This window comes from Astyanax mexicanus, chromosome 2 (assembly GCF_023375975.1).
Source record: "Astyanax mexicanus isolate ESR-SI-001 chromosome 2, AstMex3_surface, whole genome shotgun sequence".
In the NCBI taxonomy this organism is placed as follows: domain Eukaryota; kingdom Metazoa; phylum Chordata; class Actinopteri; order Characiformes; family Acestrorhamphidae; genus Astyanax; species Astyanax mexicanus.
This window is the reverse complement of record NC_064409.1, coordinates 20,781,195-20,802,737: the sequence shown is the minus strand read 5'-3', so window position 1 is coordinate 20,802,737 and position 21,543 is coordinate 20,781,195. Positions and strand designations below refer to the sequence as shown.

Genomic DNA, 21,543 nt, shown 5'->3' with positions numbered 1-21,543 from the left:
TAGCAAATCATTTGTAACAGAATAATATAATATATATATATATATATATATATATATATATATATATATATATATATATATATATATATATATATATAATAAGTAAATTAATAAGTAATCAGCCTGATTTAAGAGGTTAATGGGGTTTTAGGGTATAATAGTGGCTAAGCAGTTGCCAGTATGGTGGCTTGGTTTGTAGAACGTTTTTAGAAAGTTCAATCTGTCAAGTTTTCTGAATGTTTTTAGAACATCGCTACAACATCATTTGTGTCAATATTTAAATGTTTTGTTTTGGGAATGCGATTTTTAACATTTCCGCAACGTTAGTGTGTATCAAGCTGGGAACGTTATGGGAGTTAAAGTTGTGATGCAACCCATTATTTTGTCACATGTTTTTTTTGTATATTCCAGTAATATTATTTCTGTAACGTAACTGGCTAATCTTCCTGGAATCGTTTTAAAACATTGCTAAGCATTCTTCTAATGTTCTCTAGTAACTGGGATGCTCAATAGTGAGTATGTGTGTGTTCAAACAGACCAAACTTTGTCTTGTCTTCTTTCTAAGTAAGTGTTGAAGTGATTCAAAAAGGTGATAAAATCAGTTTTATATCAGTAGAATGAATACAATATTGGGTTATTATGTTATAAACCATTTAACCAACTTCCATCTTTGATCTTTCAGTGTGTCACTGTTTGAAGAGCAGGTGAGGAGAGTATATATCTCTGGTGTTCTCTTTTCTGAGTGAAATCTCTGAGGGTTAGATTCATTATCTCCTGCTGAAGATCCCCCAACCCTCCTAATTCTCATTACAGCTTACATAAGAGTGCCCCCTCTCTTTCTCCATAAACTAGTACAGCTCCATAACTGACCCAGTCACACACACACACACACACACACACACACAAATTAAAACACACACACTGAAATTAAAACTTACACACTTTTCTTGTTTTGCTTTAGTGTGCTTCAGTGCTTTAACCAATCCATTCTCCAATCTAGTCTATCCTTAGTTTAATAGAGGCTTACACTCACAGTCCTGATGATGACTATGATCATTGTTGAAGACTTCAGATAATCACAGTCTGACTCTGGAGAAAAACACCCACATAAAGAGGGTCATCATGTCATTCTTGCTTAGTCCAAGAGATGCTGATAAATAGCCAAGACATGCACATCTTCTACAATAAAAGCAATAAAAGTGTACAAACATTTTGGAGATGAAAAAAATAGGATATGATAAGGGTTTCAGTGACATGTTTGTGTGGTAGTGTGGAAGGTTTGGGGAAAAAAGATGCACTTTGAAGCAGATGTAAGTGATAGAATATACACTATACACTTAACTTGAAGTAGGTAGAGGGAAGTGGGATAAACTACCACTAAGGTAGATGGTAGGGTGAATAATAACCCCCATCTATAACCGAGTCCTCAGGCTCCTTAACATTGACAAATAAACACAGTCTAGCAAAGCCTCATCTAGCCTGTCATATTTCTCCCACATAATGTACCATCTATACCCCTTTATATAGTCCCTAGGCTGGACCAAAAAGAGTACATTGGTAACATGAAAAATAACAATCATACACACACACACACACACACTCAACACAGGGGTTGGACAATAAACTGAAACACCTGTCATTTTAGTGTGGGAGGTTTCATGGCTTAATTGGACCAACCTGGTGGTCAATCTTCATTAATTGCACATTGCACCAGTAAGAGCAGAGTGTGAAGGTTCAATTAGCAGGGTAAGAGCACAGTTCTGCTCAAAATATTGCAATGCACACAACATTATGGGTGACATACCAGAGTTCAAAAGAGGACAATTTGTTGATGCACGTCTCGCTGGTGCATCTGTGACCAAGACAGCAAGTCTTTGTGATGTATCAAGAGCCACGGTATCCAGGGTAATGTCAGCATACCACCAAGAAGGACCAACCACATCCAACAGGATTAACTGTGGACGCAAGAGGAAGCTGTCTGAAAGGGATGTTCGGGGGATGTTGTTAAAACCACGGCTGCCCACATCATGGCAGAATTCGATGAGCACGTAACCCTCCTGTTTCCATCAGAACTGTCCGTCAGACAATACATTATTGTGGTCTAAAACCAGGTGTTTCAGTTTCATTGTCCAACCCCTGTACATATTTACAAAACCGGTTATTCACTCTAACATACAACACATTAGGACAAATAAAACAGGTAAGTAGGATATATAGACAGATATAATTAATTATATTAACATCATTCTTTTACACAGGTTAACTGGAACCTCCCCTGCATCAGAGATTTCCCCCTACCCAATTAAGGGTATACAAACTGGGTGACTCAGACGCTGCCACTACCTAAGAACACAGGTAAGTATTAGGTTGATCTGCATAGATAAAGTTTGAAAGTGCAAAGTGTCTTTAATTGAAGTTATGCAATAACAAAGGATTGGGAGAAGGATCATGCTCTAACTCCACCCCTTATCAACTAATCGTCCTATAAAAAAAAAAAACAGCTCTAACTATCTACATTTATTGAAGAAAGTTTGCAAACCCACCACCTCCCCATCAACCCCCCTCATCCAATCTACTACCACTTTCCCCAAGGTATAACTGCAGGCTCCTTCAGCTAAGCAGTTCAGAACTCCAGCCCAAAATTCTTGAGTTCCCCCTTCACCCCCTCTTTTTCTTTTTCTTTTTTCTGGTCCACACTTAGCAAAATGTTTCTCAAGAGTCTAGGGATTGGTAAGGGGAGCCTACCATATAAAAATTTGGTAGGCAGTATTTGCTTCTACAGATTTGCTCTTGAGCTACAAGTCTAAAGGAGCAACACAGCAAAGTAAATTTAGTGAATGCAGTAATAAAAAGCATGATTAGTTAGGGGTGAGCACAAAATATTGCTATCACCATATATTGTATTGTTTTCATTTGCAATACGTTATCAATATGTGGCTTTAAACATGGATATTTTTATTGAATCATAGGCGCTGCCGCTAATCAAATGAATAGGTTAAACTTGTGGCAAGGTAAACTTGTGGAATATTGGTTTTACAGATTTGTAAAACTGACCGAACAAATCCGTAATTCCCATAATTTATTAAAATCTATAACTATATTTAGGAGTATTTTATTCTATTCAGTAACACAGATGCGGTATACTGTATACTAAATATCACAGAATCAGAGTTTATTGTGATATCATCGAGATTGTAAAGAGGGGCAGGGTGCAAACTCAGAGGTTTTGGGGCAGGAGCTTGGCTGGAAAGCTGTAACCCCCACCCCCCCCCCCCCCTTTTGCCCACAACAGCACCACCCCCATTGCACCAACACCCGCCCAATTTCCCAATTTTGTTTTTTTTATTAAATTTACATTTTTTTGTTTTTCAAACAAACTTTAATATCAGACAAAAATAACTTGAGTAAATATAAAAAGCACTTCTTAAATTATTATTTTGCTTACTAAATAAAAAAAGCTATTCAACCCAATCTAGCCCTGTGTGAAAAAATATTTGCCCCTAAATCTAATAACTTATTTGGGTGACCTTTGCAATCAAGCTTTACCTATAACTGGAAACAAGTCTTCCAACAAGTCCAGAGCTCTATCATACCAGAGAACACAGTTCCACTGCCCCATAGCTCAATGCTGGGGTCTTTATACATCTCTAGCATAGCATGTTTATCTGCTCCAGAGAGTCTATTATATTGGCAATATTCTTGTAAAGGGATTAGACAAACTGTGTGTGTCCCACCTGTTTTAGTAATGAACTAAATTAACATTTATTAGAAGGGGTGTTTACAAATATTTGGACATATAATTTCATCAAACGTTTTGGAGTATTGACTGCATTTGTAGAATGTAGAAATTTGACTTTTGCTAGTGATCACTTTTAAGGACAATCTCTCAGACTTACATCATAATAGACATGGCCGCCGGGGACAAGCCCATATAAACCAGGCCTCAGGTCTATCAATAGTCTACAGATCAGGATATGTAGCTCTCGCAGGAGCGGTGATTATGTCAGACTGGCTGAATGTAGGTTCCCTACTTAATCAATCCACAGGAGGACAGGTGTGTGTCATTACATAAAACAAGAACCAGGACTCTTTCAGCTCCATTAACCTTTCCCTATTACATACCATCCTATCCTAAATCTCACAGCCACAACAACAGCCAATAACATGATTTTTATTCACATTCACATATTTGCATATACTACATTTTAGTAGTATCAGTGTATTAATTACCAGAAACCGATACGAATAATATCAATAGGCATTCACATCAATATTTGTTCTTTAATTGGATATTTACTAAACTGTAGATTAATATTAAAGACCTAAAAACAATAAAGGAACACATATGCAGTTAGACAGTAGGCAAAAAAGTGTTTGGCCTTTACAAGCACCTCTAAAACTAATAAAAAAAAAATAAATAAAAACCCAAACCAGGTGGTTTAGGACAAGCTGGAGCTCAGAGTGAAGGAAAAGCGGGTAACAAGAGCACAGAACCTCTAGAACTCCTTTAAGACAGTTGGAGAACCATTCTAGGCTCTACCTCATGAAGCCAACTGAGAGAATAATGCCAAGAATGGGCAAAGTTTAGCAACAAAGCAAAAGGTGCTACTTTACAAAAGAACGTACAAATTTATATATTTTGGCTTGTTTAAATCTTTTTGTTTACTTCATAACTGCATATGCATTCCTTCATATGTTTGAGGTCTTCAATATTAATCTGCATTGTAGAAAATAATCAGTGATGAAAATAACATATTTTTTTTAACTTTTACCTTTTTTAACTTTGGGAATACAGACAAAGGCGCAAGTGTGTGTGTGCGTTGTGTGTGTGAGTCACCAGGCAGGGGAGGATGAGATAACCGCAAGGATTGTTGTCTTTGCTGTCGTGCATTCTATTCATCTGGCTTATGAAACACGGTCTGAGAAGGTGGGGGCCGGGGGGGTTACGGGGGCGAGTAACACAAAAGTAACACAATAGTTACTTTTACTGTTAACTAGTTACTTTTATAGGGGAGTAACTCAGTAACTTAGTTATTTTTTTGGAGCAGTAACTAGTAACTGTAACTAATTACTTTTTCAAAGTAACATGCCCAACACTAAAAATAATACAAGTAAAAAGTTGTGTCCAAATGTTTTGGTACTGTATATATGTAATTTTAGCTCATTTATATTCAGCATAATTAACTCTGTTGGGTTTTCTCCTGTTTATTTAACTGAGATTTAATATTTGTGAACTAAATTAAAGGCCTATGTTTAAAAGTCACAATTCCAGACTGGACAAAACACAAGTGGCCATTTGACTTAAACTGTGCTTTAGTGTCTTTATGTAAGACTCTAGCTACACGCTAATATGTTAGCCTCAATCTAACACACAGGTGACAAGCGCAAAACTAAAACTGATGGATGAATGTGGGATCAGTATGAAAGTGTATTTAAAATAAGGAAACATGGATAGATTTCCAAAATACACAGTTTATTTCCAGGTTTTTGTACAACATGCTAATGTTTCTTTTCCAAAGAGACACAGGAAGAGATGTTCAGTACACATTTAACTGATACAGGAAATCAAATCAACAAATTATCAAAAACAAAAAATCAATTTGACAGTTCGACAGCAGACACTGTGATCAGGGCATATAAAAACTATTGATGCTATATACAGAGCGGAGGAGGAAACGGACTTTCACTGTTTTCACTGACGTAACTAAAGTGAGAGACGGGACGCTGGTCAGGTGACTACACCTGCTCCCCCAGGTCCAGCACACGGAATTTGTCCAGGTTGTAGAAGCAGGCCTTCACCACTCGACCTCCAAAATACCTTCCGTTCAGATCCACCACAGCTGAGGAAGAACACACACACACACACACAAACTCAGTCAGATACAGGACATCCGTTATACAACACACTCACATTTACCTGTAAACAGAGCGGGTCACACTGAGTGAGTCATATTTTTTTTGTACTTTTATCTGTTTACTATTTGTACTCTGATTTTTTGCTTTTCCATGAGGCCAATTTCATACCTGGTACCTAAAACTGCAGGCTTATTCGGTAAGAATGAATAAAGTTATTGTTATATAGCACCTTTCTAGACACCTAAGTACGCTTTACAATCACATTTTACACACATTTACCATTTACAATCAGATATTAACATAATCGGTGAGAAGCAGCAGTCAATATCGCACAGCATACTCTCAACCAGAAACCACCGTCCACCTGGAGGACTGCATCAGGCACTGGTGAGCTGACCCAACAAAGAGGACCAGTCCCCATCAACACACATACTAGTGTATGTGAATATCATTAAAAAGACACTTTATTTCTGTAATTTAGTTCAAATTTTGAAATTTGTATATTATATAAATGTATTCAACACAGAGTGATCAATTTTAAAAGTTTATTTCTTTTATTGAAAATTAAAATTTTATATAAGTCCAATTGGTACTTTCGGCAGTGTGGGCAGTGTGCCAAGTCCTGCTAAAAGATTTTGTGGGAAACACTGCACTGACATTAGACTTGATATAACACGTTGGCTCAACACCAGCAGATGACAGGGCTCTACAAATCATCACTGATTGTGAAAACCTTACACCAGACCTCAAGCAGCTTGCACTGTGTCTCTCTCCACTCTTCCTCCAGACTCTGCTCCCTTGATTTCCAAATGAAATGTAAAATTTACTGATTATCAGTGATGGTTTGGAGAGACATGTCATCTGCTGGTGTTGGTCCACTGTGTTCTATCGAGTCCAAAATCTGAAAGCACTTCATGCTTCCCTCTGCTGACAACTTTTATGGAGATGCAGATTTCATTTTCCAGCAGGAATTGGCACACTGCTCACACTGCCAAAAGTAGCAATTGGTCTTAAATAATATTAACATTTTCTAAGACACTGACTTTTGGGTTTTCATTGGCCATAATTATCAACAATAAAATATGAATACTAATTCACGTGTTGACGTAGGACACGGGTGCTTTTCCTGATTGGCTTGTTTTTCTGAAGATTTTCTTTTACTAGCTACTGCAGGCAATGGGGGTTGAGGAAGAGTTTCATGTGCACCATCATATACAACTCAGACAGACCTATTGTATTTTACAAAGAACAAGAAAAAGTGGATTTTAACTGAAGGATATTAAGAAATCGTTATATTCTACTCTTAGTGCCTGAATAACTTTAACAGTTAAAATTTCATTACATAAACTTAATATACCTTTTTGTGATATATTGTCCAAACAAAAATAGTATCTACATCACTCAATGCAGACATCTAGTACAATCTAGTTATTTGTAAAATCTCAGCGACACAGCAGAGATTTCACATTTGCTGTTTGCCTGACTCTCCTAAAATTATGCAGTGATCCTTTGAAGTGGTGTATAGTGCAAAACAGAAAAGTGTCCAACACTTTGCAGACATCTATAATTAATTTATTGAGTCTTTGTAGAGTTTTATTGAGTCACATATCAGCAGCATTTAGTTAATTTAGTTAATTGTCCACAAAAACAGCCTAAAGGTGATGGAATAGTGAGAAATCTGTATACAAGTGTATTTTCAGTAAAGGAAATAATTACTCATTTGTAATGACCTTCCTGACAAGCATACTAATACTTTTTCCAAGTACACACCTAATGGTTTGTAACAAACATTTACAAACAATGCTTCCTGTCATTAGGTTGTATGGTGTGGGTTTAAGAGTCACTCTGCTACTGATAATATCAGATGCAGGTGGTAAAACACTGCAGGTCACCCTTAAAAACACTGCAGAACAAAATTGCGTACTACACACTAAAACTACAAAGTAAGCACTACAATAATCTTTAGGGTGCTGGTTTATACAGTTTTTTTTAGAGTACACAATTACAAACAGCTCCCACACAATGCACACTGTGTCTGCCTGTGTAGCTCAATAAATATGGCAATTTTTGTTCCTGGTAACCTTTAATTTCCTTCCGATCAGCATTGCAATCTGATACTTACTTCTATTTTGATAAGTCTATTACATACAATGCTTAAAGCTAAACAATACTAGATAGCATTCACAATTATAGTTGATATTTTGAGGCTTGTTTGGGAAGGTAAATTGTTGTTACACAAAGTTGTGTTCTGAAGGTCGTGTTTTCAGCTTTTTTTCATTGTTTCTCTTTTCTAAAGATCTGTATGTGAGCGTAACTGTTAATCAGGGATCAGAACTGGGGTTGCTGAAAGGTCTTGGCTGAAACGCAGCAAATCGTAAGTCTTGGCCTCAGGCTTGCCCTAAATACAACTATTACAGGCTAAATGAGTCCAGACCAATATGTTCAGATCAGTGAATGAACTGAACTGGTTCGGTTTAGGAGTCCTCTGGAGGATGTGATGTAACACTGCAGGTGATGTAACACCTGAGGGACCGCGCTCACTCACCTGCTTCACTTACTCAGATCGATATCTGGGGCACCTCAATTACACACCGAAAGCTTTCTAATATATAGACATAGACGCTCTGTGTCCAAAAGATTGGAGACAAATTATGATCAAAAGATTACCAAAAAATAAAGCTTATTAATACACTTTTTTAAAGCACGGAACAACTAAAGGCCTGTCTTAAAAGCAGGGGAACGTCAAAAGAGGTGAAGTCACCAGTTAGAAGGGATGTGGAAACACTGGATAATAAATAATGAACTGAACTAAATTTAATTGAATTGAATTACTTAGAAGTAAGACAAAGGTTATCAGGAAATATATATTATTATATTTTTAAACGGTTATGGGAAACATAACATGCCAGACGTCTCAGAATATTGTAGTTCCTAATGGAGTCCTGTGGCAATCCATCCCAAGTAGATTGAATATTGCAACGATTGGTCGATATAATTGTGTCGATTATAAAAATTTGTTCACTCCAAATGTTCGCTGTCAATTATTCATTAATTTGCAGCACTACACAAAGTACTGGGGACACTCACACAGTTTACACTTAACCTCATCTTTAAACGTGCCCAAACATAACAGATTACACATTTCCTCACTAAATATCAGCAAATAATTCCACATTTAAAAATACAATGTTCTGTACATTTGAAAGGCATTTAAATCCCATGTTCAGCTGTTTCTATCGATTTAAAGAGAAGACAGAGAAAGCTAGAAACAGGAACCATACCCACTGCAAGCAGAGATGGAGGGCATGGCAAAAACAATAACTTGCTAATTGAAAAGTAATCGCCAGAATAGTCAACTACCAAAATATTCATTAGTTGCATCCCTATCGAATATTTTTACACAGTTCCTGCAGATTTGCAGTAGGGGTATTAGGAGTATTGATTCAAATCCATAGCATCCCACACATTTTTAATCAGGGACACATCCGACGATGAGGCCGGTGTCTTTAAGGCAAGCCTTTGAGATAACAGCAGTATGTGGACAAGTTAGCATTCAGACAAAAAAGTACAAACACTGGTTGCAAGATCTCATTAACGTAACATTGGGATGTCAATGTGCCTGTAATGAAGACCAAAGGTGACCTGTTATAATAAAAAAAAATTGCACAACATGGCACCAGGCCTGAGTCACTTTATGACAGTCTGACACAACTATCCACCAAATTTCATTCCTGTTTGTTGATTCCTTTTGGGTGCAACAATTTTTTTTGACAAAAAAAAAAAAAAATGAGAAAGACTCACCTTTAATTGCTGACTCAACACGTTCAAACTCCAAGAATATCCTCACTGCTTCATCATCCGTCACATCCGAGATCTTAGAAAAATAAAAATTTAAAAATTACACCAAAACAATGTAAATCATATACAATTTATGATGTCACAAAAGCTCCTGAAGGTGTAATGTGCAGATGCCCTGATCCTTTTGACTATCAGAGTTCATACACTTTTTAAACAATACATTTCCATGACTTTTTCATGACTTTTCCATGACTTCAAAGCAAATTTTCATGACCAAACAATCTTAAAATACCAGTGCAGACATGAACAAACAATATTATAAACTATAATCAAACAAAATTGATAATATGCCTAAAATTAATTTGATGTAAAAAAATCTTTAAGCAATGTTGACACAGAATCTTTAATAATAAAATGTGGGTCAAATCCTGAGAGATTCATTGTGTAGGGCTAAATAACTTAACTTATTGATCTGATGTATTTGTTAGCTTAAAATAACATCTCCAACAATAAAGGAAAAATATTTCTGGAGTAAATTTTCATGATTTTTTCAAAACTTTCTGGGTATTTTTATTTTTCCAAAACTCATCCAGGCCTGGAAATTGCTATGTTAAAATTCCATGACTTTTCCCGTTTTTTCATGATCGTACGAACCCTGCTATATCAGTGTTTCAGCTGTAATCTGTACTGATGTGCCACATCACAACTCTACTCTCAAGCTGTCTGTCTGAGTTACACTTTATTGCCTCTCTGGAGATTGGGGGTTACTTTAATTAATTCTGTGTGCAGAAATGGACCAAACAATAAAAAGCTGAAGGCCCTGGAAGCAGCTCACCTCAAATATAACACATTTCACCACCTTGCCGTATTTCTCACACTCCTCTTTGGTCTCCGCCTCCAGATCTTCATCCACCTCTCCTCTTCCCACCATATTCTGTGAAAAGAGAAAGTGACAATTACCTTAGATGTTCTGGACAGTCTTCCAGAACTTCTTGTCTTCACACGCACCCATACACACGCGCTGTTCCTTTTCACTTACCCGCAATAGAACCACCTTCGTAGGACATTTGAGGATTTCTGTCAGTGGGTTGACCTCGTTCTTCTTTGACGGGTCTGCTAAAGACAGAATTAGACAGAGATTTTACACAAAGGGCAATCAATATACCCTCCAGCAATAACTCACTCATATATCTGAACCTCCTATTCCTTTGAAGGAATTCTGTGACGGAAGTACACTCTTTTACGATCATATGAGGCTTTAACCCTGTCATATATAGAGCACTTTGTAGTTGTATAATTACAGGCTATAGGCCTGTATCTGTTTCTCTGCATATTTTTTAAATTATTATCCTCTTTTTACCCTCCTTTCACCCTGTTTTTCAAAGCTCAGGACCCCACAGGATAGACCACCACAGAACAGCTGTTATTATTATTTGAGTGGTGGGTATTATTCTCAGTACTGCAGTGATTAGCACTGATTATCATGGTGGTAATGTATGAGGTGTTGGTGTGTGTTGTGCTGATGGAACAAAAAAAATCAGGTACAGCAGTGCTGCTGGAGTTTTTAAACACTGTGTTCACTCAAGGTGTGCCCCAACGAACCCCATTCATTTCAATGGAGAGAGCCGCCACATGCCGCGGTGCATGCTGGTTTGCGTTGTGTTAAGCACAGCCCTGCGCTCCAGCAAATATTTGAGCAGATCTCAACTTTATTCAAATTAATCCGGCCACCGCGCCAGTGGACGCACTGTTACTCTTCTCCACTCTATTAGACACTCCTACCTTTAGCTGCCCCACCTTGTAGATAGTAAATTAGGAGAGTAGCTCTAAATCTGTTGCCTAAGAGTTTGTGTTAGTCATTCTCTAGTCCTTCATCACTGATCACAGGACACTACCTACAGGACACTGTCTACAGGACACTATAGGCAAGAGATTTCTTGTTGTTTTACTAATCTCAGTCCAGCAGAGTGACACTGAAATGTTTAAAAACTCCAGCAGCACTGCTGTATCTGATCCACTTATTATTTCAATCTTCACTAAACAATTTATAATAAAGAAAAACAACAGTAAGTATTAAATGCTCCTTCTTTAATCTGGACTAATAAAGACACTGTGGTACGGCTATATGTTTGTGTACACAAGCAGATATAGACATAGGCCTTGACATTATGTGAATCACTATGTCACATTTAAAATATTTATAGTTGTCAAAACCAATACTCAAACACTGAATCATGTCTGGCTGCACAGGAAGTGACTTATCAGTATTTGTAAAAGTGATATCACTATCGCCCTTTGAACTTTCTAACTGTACAGATGGAATTCTGCCATTGTTATTGTATACATTAGTGCTTCATTTACTCCCAAATACCAAAAAAGTACAAAAGTAAAAGAGGGACACAACCAATTACACTTTACAGTCACTCAAATAGAAAATACAGTACATGTAAGTAAATACAGTATATGCAGTACATACATTTAGGCCCATGAATATTTGGACAGTGACACAATCTTTATGATTTGTGCTCTGCATTAGGGGTGTGCCATATCGTATCGTACACGATAATATCGTCAAAATGTTTAAATATCGTGAACGATATTATACCTTAAAATATCGTGCCACATCACCCATCCCATTTCCCGTTATATTTCTACTAGAGACAGATTATATCTGTCCAGTATCATTGATTTTACTTTAATCCTGGATATATGGAGATATTTGCAGTGCATTCTTATTAGTATCATGACATCCTGGATCCTTAACTTCTATTACAAATCTGATAAAATTATTGTATTATTTAATATTTCAGTTAGGCGTGTGCAATATTATATTGCATGTTATAATACATTTTTTTTCTTGCAGTGTATAGTGTAATTTTTTTAATCATTTTTTAAAACGTGTTTTGTCACCAAGAGTATCGTTATCGTGAAAATACCATGAAATATCGTGATATTATTTTAGGGCCATATCGCCCACCCCTACTCTGCATGCCACAAAACTGTCTTTCAAATGAAGCAAAATGAAACTGCACTGTAGAAGTTTAATTCAAGGAGTTGAACAAAAATATGCTATGAAGTGTTTAGGAAATTCAACCATTTATCACCAAGGCACTCTCATTTCAGGTGCTCAAAAGAAACTGGACAAATGAACTCAACCATAAATAAAATGTTCATTTTTAATACTTTGTTCCTTTAACCACATGTTGTGGGTTCACAGCAGCTGCTTCCAAAATGCAGATGCTACACCTGGAATCTACTCCAGACCTTTTGTATGCTTAACCAATGATGGACTAGGGAGAGAATAGCCTATGGAACCTATGGAATAGCTTTTGAGCTATTCCTAATACTTTTGAGCCCCTAAATTAGAACGCTTTGTAACAAAATCGTTATATTTTCTAACCCATTCTATTAAACCTGAAAGTCTACACTTTAACTGCATCTCAGTTGTTTCATTTCAAATCAAGTGTGACGGCATGGAGAGCCATGTGGGCCTAACTATACAGTTTGCATAACATTCTAATGCATATTTTAAATTCTCTTAATGTTGTCTGGGGGTCACACCTAAATAAACCTTTAGCAATGATATTTTAGAATGTTTAATGCATTTTCTAACAACTATGCATTTTACTTTCTCTCATTAAAGTATTGTAGAATACCTGAAAGACTGTGTAAGCTGTTATTATTCATTTTCATAAAGCCTTTTTTCATTGTTTAGCTATTAAAGCAAATCAAGACATTTAATATAAATGTGTATCATTCAGAAAGTACAGGGAGTACTGTGCAAACTTATTGGAGCAATTCTATGATTACAAGGTCAGAAACAACTAATTGTTAAAATAATCACAATTAGTAAAATGCGAAAAGCACTTATATTAATATATTATATTAAAAGCATATTAATAAGCATTGTTAGAATAATTTCTGACTGTTCTGCAAGTAAACTTGTATGAGCTAGGATTGTGTAGATGTACAGCAAATGAGTATTATTAAAAAAAAAAAAAAGAAAACAATAAGCAAAATACAGTGACGACAGATTAACAGGTGTAAGATCATACCTGATGCTCCCGAATTAGACCCAGGTGTGTCAGCCGCACTCTGACTGGATCCTGAATCTGAGAAACAGACACATAAGGAACACATCAATATACACAGACACAAACACACATACAGCAGCACAGCAGCAACTCATTGTCTGCAGCAAATTTAATGTTAAAACAAATCTGCAAAAAAAAAAAAGGATATCTTAAAATTATAATAAACTATTATAGGACTGAGCTGTGGAACAGCAGAATTGTGCACATCAAATAAATTTTGTCATTATACTGATATTGGATCAGAATAATAACAGTAAAATAAAAATGCATATTAATCATTAAAATTATCTAATGTGTATTTTGTAAGACTTCTTAAAAACTGTACTGATTAGTGACTTTACCTCAACTTTACAGGGATTTTCCCGTACGTGAAAAACGTGCCTTGGGAAGTATGAGTGTGTATGTGTTGTTTAATGTGGTGAGTGTGTGTGTGTGAGCTCACTCTTTTCCGTTGAGTCTCCGATGATGATTTTCCCGCCACGTTTGCTGGTCTTCTCCACCGACAGAGCCGTGCTCAAACCCTGCTCATGCTTTCCCAGACCCTGACCCTCACGGAACCCATACTTCTGCATGATCTTATGAGCCACCGTCCCCCTAAAACACACATACACACACACAAATGATTACACACAGATGATTACCACTGGTTTTTACCTGACATGACATCATACAATGTGCCCATTAACAATCATATCAATGTTCCTTGTTGGAAAATACCCACAGTTACACCAAAAAGGTCAAGCATAAGATGTTGCCCTGACCCTCACTGACTAAAGAATCATCTCAGAATCCATCTGCATCACGTATAAAAAGCGCAGTCTGTAATATGTAACAAGGAAGCACTGATGTGAGTAAATGTGATGTGGCTTGACAACAACAACAACGGAAATTATAATAATAACAATAATAATAATAATAATTTAGTAATAATAAAAAAAACATTGTTATGGATACCATCAAGCAGGCATGCTTATTTTCTCACATTTTAAAGGGCAAAACAAATATTCTTCAGTACTAGATGAGGGTGATATGGCCCATATCACTATATTTCAGGGTATTTGTGCGATAACAATATGGTGGTATGATAAGGTGATTTTTTTTTCAGGAATATTCTACTGCAATACAATAGAAAATGCGTTGGTAGACAAAAAAAACCTAAACAAGATTCTGATTTTGTCTAAAATAACAATAGAGTAACAAAAGTGTAACAAAAAAAGTAAAAGCAATGTATTATAAGTGTTTTTAATCGCACATTTACTATGCAATATTGTTGCATACTATACAATATGAAACCCCTAGTCCGCACACTTAATTCAAATATAGAGAAGAGGGTACCACTCAGACAAGATTTATTTTACACGGGATGGCAAGGAGGGGTACCTCAGAGTTCTATAAAAAACAACCCGTAAAAATAATTTCAGGTTATATTATACCTGAGTGAATTTTCACCTTGGAAAATATTCTAACATGTCATACAAGTTAAAGTCTGATTTGAAGTTTGCAAAACCTTAAGATTTTCCAGTGGACTTTTAAGAGAAGCACACACACACAAACACACAATTATAAAAGCAAACAAAAGTACATATATCTGACTATGTGCATACAGTAGCTTAGCACAACGTCCATTCATTTGAAGTTATAAAAAACAATTTTAACTCAAACCATGTTTTAAATCGGGCACAATACAGTGCAACCAATGACAGTAGGGCTGCAACGAGTACTCGACATAACTGAGAACATTGACTTTAAAAATTTGATGGCACAGAATTTCGTTGTCGACACATCATTAATGCGTGATGGTGTGGACTACACCTCGTGGGAAGGTTAATGGGCTCAAACATGTGTCTCCTACTCCAGGTCTCTAAAAATGTCTAAAGACACCAGATAAGACAACACCTATACTCACTGTATATCAGCTCATTGTACATTGAATCATATTCTCAGAGTTAAATCCCACATATAGTGCCTTCTCAATTAAATACTTTAAAGTAGAATTTTCTGAAAATAACCTTCTGCATGTGGGAGTGTCTCCTATAATACGCTTTGTAATTTTATATTGCTATGTCAACTATTCCAATGTGCTGCATAATCTATCTAGGGCCCTAAAAGGTTAAGCTGTTAAGATTCAGTAAATCATGCATTGGATGGAAGCCTCCATAAAAAATTATTTATCAGATTAGTCGACTACTAAAACAGTCATTAGCTGTAGCCTTAATGACAGCAAAGCTTATTTAACTGCATCATTTTATAATTTCTATAAAATAAAGTCTGATTAATATAGATATGCACAGAATATTCAGTGACCAGAATTTTTTTTAATTAAAAAAAAAAAAAACTTAAGAACATTTGATGAAGTTAAAAAGGTTAGGTATTAAATAAATATTTTTAAATTGTGGTTTAAATCAGGACAAAAAATATGTTAAATTAATGTAATGTAATGCTGAAAACATGGCAACCTAAAAAATTTAAATCAGCAAGAAACATATTTGCAATTCAGCCAAATCTTTTATCCAAAACTTTTAATTTGTTGCATCCTGAGATGGACATAATAATCTGTCGTCGTACAAAATGAATTATGGTGGGTTTTGGTACATAAAATAATCCCATCACTTATTCTTCATCCCATTTGTATCACTTTAAAATGGAAATAACACTGCAATTAGTTTTTAAATGATTCTTTTGGTCATCAATTCCTTACATGTACCTCTAAAACTGCTTGTGATGTATAAAATAAAAAAAATACTACAATAAATAAGCTGAATTAACAGTGTTCTGTATTCACACTCACCCCATGTTAGCCAGGAAGGAGCTGGTGGGTCCTGGCGGAGAGCGGGGTCTCTCTGAGTCGTCATAAACAGGGGGCGGGATTGCTGCTTTAGATCTCTGACGACCCTCCTCATCATATGAGTAGGATGCTGGAGTTAAAACACAGGAAACACCAAACATGACCAAACTATCCAAACCATCATTCAAATGCAGTTAAATTCAAATGATACATCAGCACAGCATAGTGGAGACAAGCCTGAACTACGTGGTCTACAGGAAACTACAGAGGTAATGGGAAATTCAAATAAAATAATTGTTAAACTGTTAACAGCACTTCAAAAGTTGTACAGTAGTTTGTTTCACAAAAGTATTATACAATTAAACTGTAAGAATGTGAAAAAAACACAATTATGCAAAGAATCTCTACAATATTTTATGGCACTTGTGTTACTGAAGAAGATAAAATACTCGTAAATAAGCAAATACCAGGAATCATGGATTTATTGGTGTCAGTTTCACAGAAACTACTTTTCCTCACTGCAGGTTTACCCTATTCATTTGATTAGCGCCACAACTGTAAATGTAAATGTATGGCGACTGAACTGGAAAGAGTAGGTGATGTTAGATACAGTGTACACCCAGTTAGACGGCGCTAGAATGTAATTTTGAATTTTAATAGACAAAAACAAATCAGTATGGCAAAATTAAAAGAAAAAACATACATGAATAAAAATATGTACTTACTGTCCCTTTCCACTAAAGACGTTGGAGGGGCAATAGCAGCACCACCCATACCTATGTGTCAAACAAAAAGAGTCAGAAAGATGTACAGATCATTTTGCATCAAGTTATCATTTCAGCACTTATATACAGAATCAATCAATAGTTTGGACACACCTTCTCATTATTGTTTTTTTTACTTCCTTATTTAAATATTTTCTACATTGTGGAATAACATTAAAGGCATGAAAACAATAAAAGAACACATTATACATTATGTAATAAACAGTAAAAAAAAAAAAGTGTTCGTCCTCCACAATCCGCTGATCTAAACCCGATTAACTGAGATGGTGATTTGGGATGAGCTGGAACGAAAAGCAGCAGCTATTGTTCAGCACCTCCAGAAACTCCATGAAAAGGTGTGTCCAAACTTGTGAATGGTAGAACACAATACTAGTTCTGGTCCCATGATATGTGGCACTTCAATGTAAAATATGTTAAAAACAGGGGGAAAATAAAAGGAACAGGAAAAAAAAAAATTTGTTATAGTTTGAGAAGACACCCACTCCTCTTCCTCTTCTCTTTCTCATACTCCTCATCCTCATCTGAATCTGCCTCTGTGGGGAAACGTGAGAAACCACTGGGGGCCGATCCTTCATGACGCTCCTTTCGCTTCCTATTTCGACAAACAAGAGAGGCAACTGAAACTCAAACCAGGCAGTACGAAATGACCAGCACAATATTTCTTTAAAGAGGCTTTAAAGAGTGGCTAATATAGTAATAGGAGTAGGAATTTCAGGCCATCACACGAAACAATTACAATTACCACAATAACAATGATATCCCAATACTGTGGTTCCGTGATATCTGATATATCACAAGACAATTCTCTTGAACACCTCACGGCATCTGCGTTACTGAAGAGGTAAAATACTCATAAATTTCTCAAACATATCATAAATACACCAAATCACACTGTCTATTGAAAAAGCATAAAAAAAAAAAAAACTAAACCCAGGTGAACAGGACCAGCAGGGCATTGGTGTACAGACAGGGTACGTGTGGAATGTGCATACTTCTCTCTCTCTTCGATCTCCTTCTGCCGCTCCTGTTCCCTCTGCCTCTGACGTTCCTCCCTGTGTCTTTTCACCACTTTCTCATAGTCATTTGGGAACATGGGATCATACTCATCCGGGAGCGGGATTAGGACATCACCTGCAGAAAAGCCACCTGGTACGTCCTGTCACACACAAAAATATAAACTTAAAATAGCTGCTATAAAGAAGCTACCCAACTAAACAGTTCTTATAATGCCTTAAGATTTGCAAAAGAATGTATCATACTGTATAATAGTGGTGAGCCATACCATACCATGCCCAATATATTGTGGCAGTAACATTGTGATTTTAAATTCTATATCATGTAAATACTATAATTATTTTTTGGGAAACATTAAGAGTATATTCTGTATTTTTGCAATATTTATGCATATACTAAATAGCATTTACTTCAGTATCTTGAAAAAAAATTCTACATTATTTCTACAATAATTTTCTTCTTATTATTATTATTATTATTATTTTAATCCCTAACTTATCTCATCTAAAAGTATTGGACAGACCTCCATCAATACAGAGAACACTGTTCCAGCTTTCTTCACTCACCTTCAGCCCTGCTGCTACATGTGGGGGTGTGTCTGGAATCTGCCGCTCGTCACTTCCTCTCTTGAGATCAACAACTGGAGCCAAAACAGTGGATTGTCTCATCCTCTGCGTCTGCGAAGGGGGAAAACAAAGATCTATTTCCAGGCCAATTTCAGGTTTAAGTAAAGATATAATGGTACTACATAATACAGACAACACAGAACATCTGCAGTTTAATGTTATAAAAACAGAATGCAAACCTTTGCTTGTGTCAGAGCAGCTTTTTTCACTTTCAGCTGCGACTGAAGCAGTTTGAAGTTCTTCGACCATCCTTCAGTCTTGGCGTCACTGGTAGCGACCCCCAAATCATCGTAAAGAGACATTGGTTCACCTGATCACACAACACAATGAATGTAGAGAATGTTACACTTGTTTCATTTTATTTTCCACACATCAACAGTTTGCATTACTTTCATTACCTGCAGATATAACTCATGAAACAAGAACAAGAACTCATTAACTTGTTTTTTTATTAGGGAAGCACTGGTTCTTGTCTGCTTTGCCAATAGTGATTTGGAAAATTGGTTATTACCAAAACTGGTTAATGATCACTACAGTTGTTAAAAGGTTCATATTTTTTAAATAAAAGTTAATGTCTGAGTACTTGTAGTTTATGCTGAAGCTGTGTGTAACAAAAAGCCTGTTCTGGTGCTTATTAAATTTGCACACACTTCTCTTCTTGTCCTGCTGACAAGAAAATCCCAGCAGAAATCTATTTTTAAGGAAACTGATAAGCTTTGAGGTGGATGAAGGTATACCGGTATATACTAATTAATCAGTGCTGTAATATCAGAGAAAGAGAAAGAAAGAGAGAGAGACACACAGACAGAAAGACAGAGAAAGAGACACAGAGACAGGCACACAGAGAGACAGAGAGAGATAGAAAGAGACACAGAGACAGACAGAGAAAGAAACAGACAGAGAAATAACGAGACAGAGAGATAGAGAGACACACAGAGAGACAAAGAGAGACTGAGAGAGAGAGAGAGAGAGAGAGAGAGAGAGAGAGAGAGAGAGAGAGAGAGCAAAAACACAAAGAAGCAGAAGGAGAGACAGAGACAGAAAGGGAGAGAGAAAGAGAGACAGACACAGACAAACAGAGAGAGAGAGAGAGAGAGAGAGAGACTTGAAGAGAGTGAGACAGACAGACAGAAATATTCCATATATGTAATGGTATTAGTTTGGCACTGATACAGTTGATTGTATGCTACTCTACTGTACAACAGTGTGTTGTTAATGGTTTATTTTGGTTGGACGATTTTGTTATTTTTTTACTCTCTTAAAATTAGACCAAAGTTAATTCTAAAGCACATTCACATAGTTTAGGCATCCAGAAAATAGAATTCGATGCAGTTATCAGTTTGTGCACCAACTCCACTGTAAAACCACAGTACTGGTGCACAGAATAGACCCAACAAAACGATGCAGTTTGGCTATTTGTCTTCTAAACACATTCAGGCTGGTTTTAGCAGAGGTTTGAGGTGTTATACAGCTTAAAATGATCTCAACTGATCATATGCTATGTAACAAAAAATAAAATGTGCCTGAAATGTCTCTAAACACAAAAAGCACACACAAAACACAGGCTAAGCTTCATTAGCCAGGTTGGCTAGCTACCATTTCCCACGCCAGCCCCAGCGCTAACTGTGACCACAGCTAAAATACCCTACCACGCACTGATAGTATTGATGGTTTAAAAAGCACTTTAGACCATCTTTTAGTAAATACCTGTGATTAAATTCCAAACGGGAGCGAGAAACCTCAATATTCCACCACATTTAGCACAGCATGCTAACGCGCCGTCTCCTCGTCGCTTCTAATGACGTCATCAAAAGTGGCCAAACGAAGTGCTGCCCTCTAGTGTGAGAATCACAGAAGCTCAGCATCATCCAACAACACAGTCCACACTCCCACCTATCACAACCACAAACCCAGCACCTAGCATTACTACTATAAACTGATATCTCATTATTCTGAGATATTATCTCATTACTCTGAGATACTAAGACATTATTTTGATATAATAAGTCATTAATTTGAGATACTAAGTCATTGTTCTAAGATACTAAGTCATTATTTTGAGATACTTAGTCATTATTTTGGGATAATGTCATTATTTTAAGAAACTACATCATTATTTTGAGACACTATGTCATTATTTTGCGATGCTGTGCCATTATTTTAAGATACAAAGTCATTATTTTGAGATACTAAGTCATTAAGATACTATGTGTGGTGTGGTAGTGTAGACTTGAACAGTTATGGAGTGAAGGTTTGCCACAAGGATACTGTATAGACACTGCCAGGTGAAATCCAGATTTTTAAATTTATTTTAACTGTGCAAAAAACTAAAATACTAAGCCATTATTTTAAGAAACTAAGTCATTATTTTAAAATGCTAAATCATTGTTTTGAGATATTAAGTCAGCAAAAATAATCTTTAAATAACCCCTTAGAATGTCAAAATAATTATTATCTCAAAATAACGACTTATGTCAGAATAATGACTTATTATCTGTCTGTGCCAGGTGATGGAACCATAATAAGTCAGATTTCCCAACAACTCTGGGCAGAAAAGTCTTAGCACAGGTTTTGTCCACCTGTAA

General features: G+C 36.3%; 1 protein-coding gene across 2 annotated transcripts; it reads right to left on the bottom strand.

Moving 5' to 3' along the window:
- Positions 1-5,452: 5,452 nt before the first annotated feature.
- rbm17 (RNA binding motif protein 17) lies at positions 5,453-20,791 on the bottom strand. Of its 2 annotated transcripts, none has more exons than XM_007234977.4 (13): positions 20,666-20,791; positions 19,138-19,268; positions 18,899-19,009; positions 18,311-18,474; positions 17,801-17,910; positions 17,259-17,309; positions 16,537-16,663; positions 14,191-14,342; positions 13,710-13,766; positions 10,694-10,770; positions 10,490-10,588; positions 9,658-9,730; positions 5,453-5,840 (listed from the first exon to the last, which is right to left on the bottom strand). In XM_007234977.4, exons 2-13 carry the CDS (start codon positions 19,258-19,260, stop codon positions 5,737-5,739), a joined length of 1,248 nt encoding a protein of 415 aa, XP_007235039.2. In that variant the 5' UTR covers positions 19,261-19,268; positions 20,666-20,791; the 3' UTR covers positions 5,453-5,736. The 2 variants fall into 2 exon arrangements, with proteins under 2 accessions (XP_007235039.2, XP_007235040.2); XM_007234978.4 differs by having other exon boundaries at positions 10,694-10,767.
- Positions 20,792-21,543: the final 752 nt, after the last annotated feature.

What these genes read in the sequence shown, in the direction of transcription:
- rbm17 (XM_007234977.4), bottom strand. Translation starts at nt 19,260, where the DNA reads ATGTCTCTTTACGATGATTTGGGGGTCGCTACCAGTGACGCCAAGACT. An exon ending in TCCTTCCTGGCTAACATGGG is followed by an intron (nt 14,343 to 16,536) that starts GTGAGTGTGAAT and finishes TGTGTGTTTTAG; the next exon opens with GGGGACGGTGGCTCATAAGA. An exon ending in CGGAGACTCAACGGAAAAGA is followed by an intron (nt 13,767 to 14,190) that starts GTGAGCTCACAC and finishes TCTGTTTCTCAG; the next exon opens with ATTCAGGATCCAGTCAGAGT.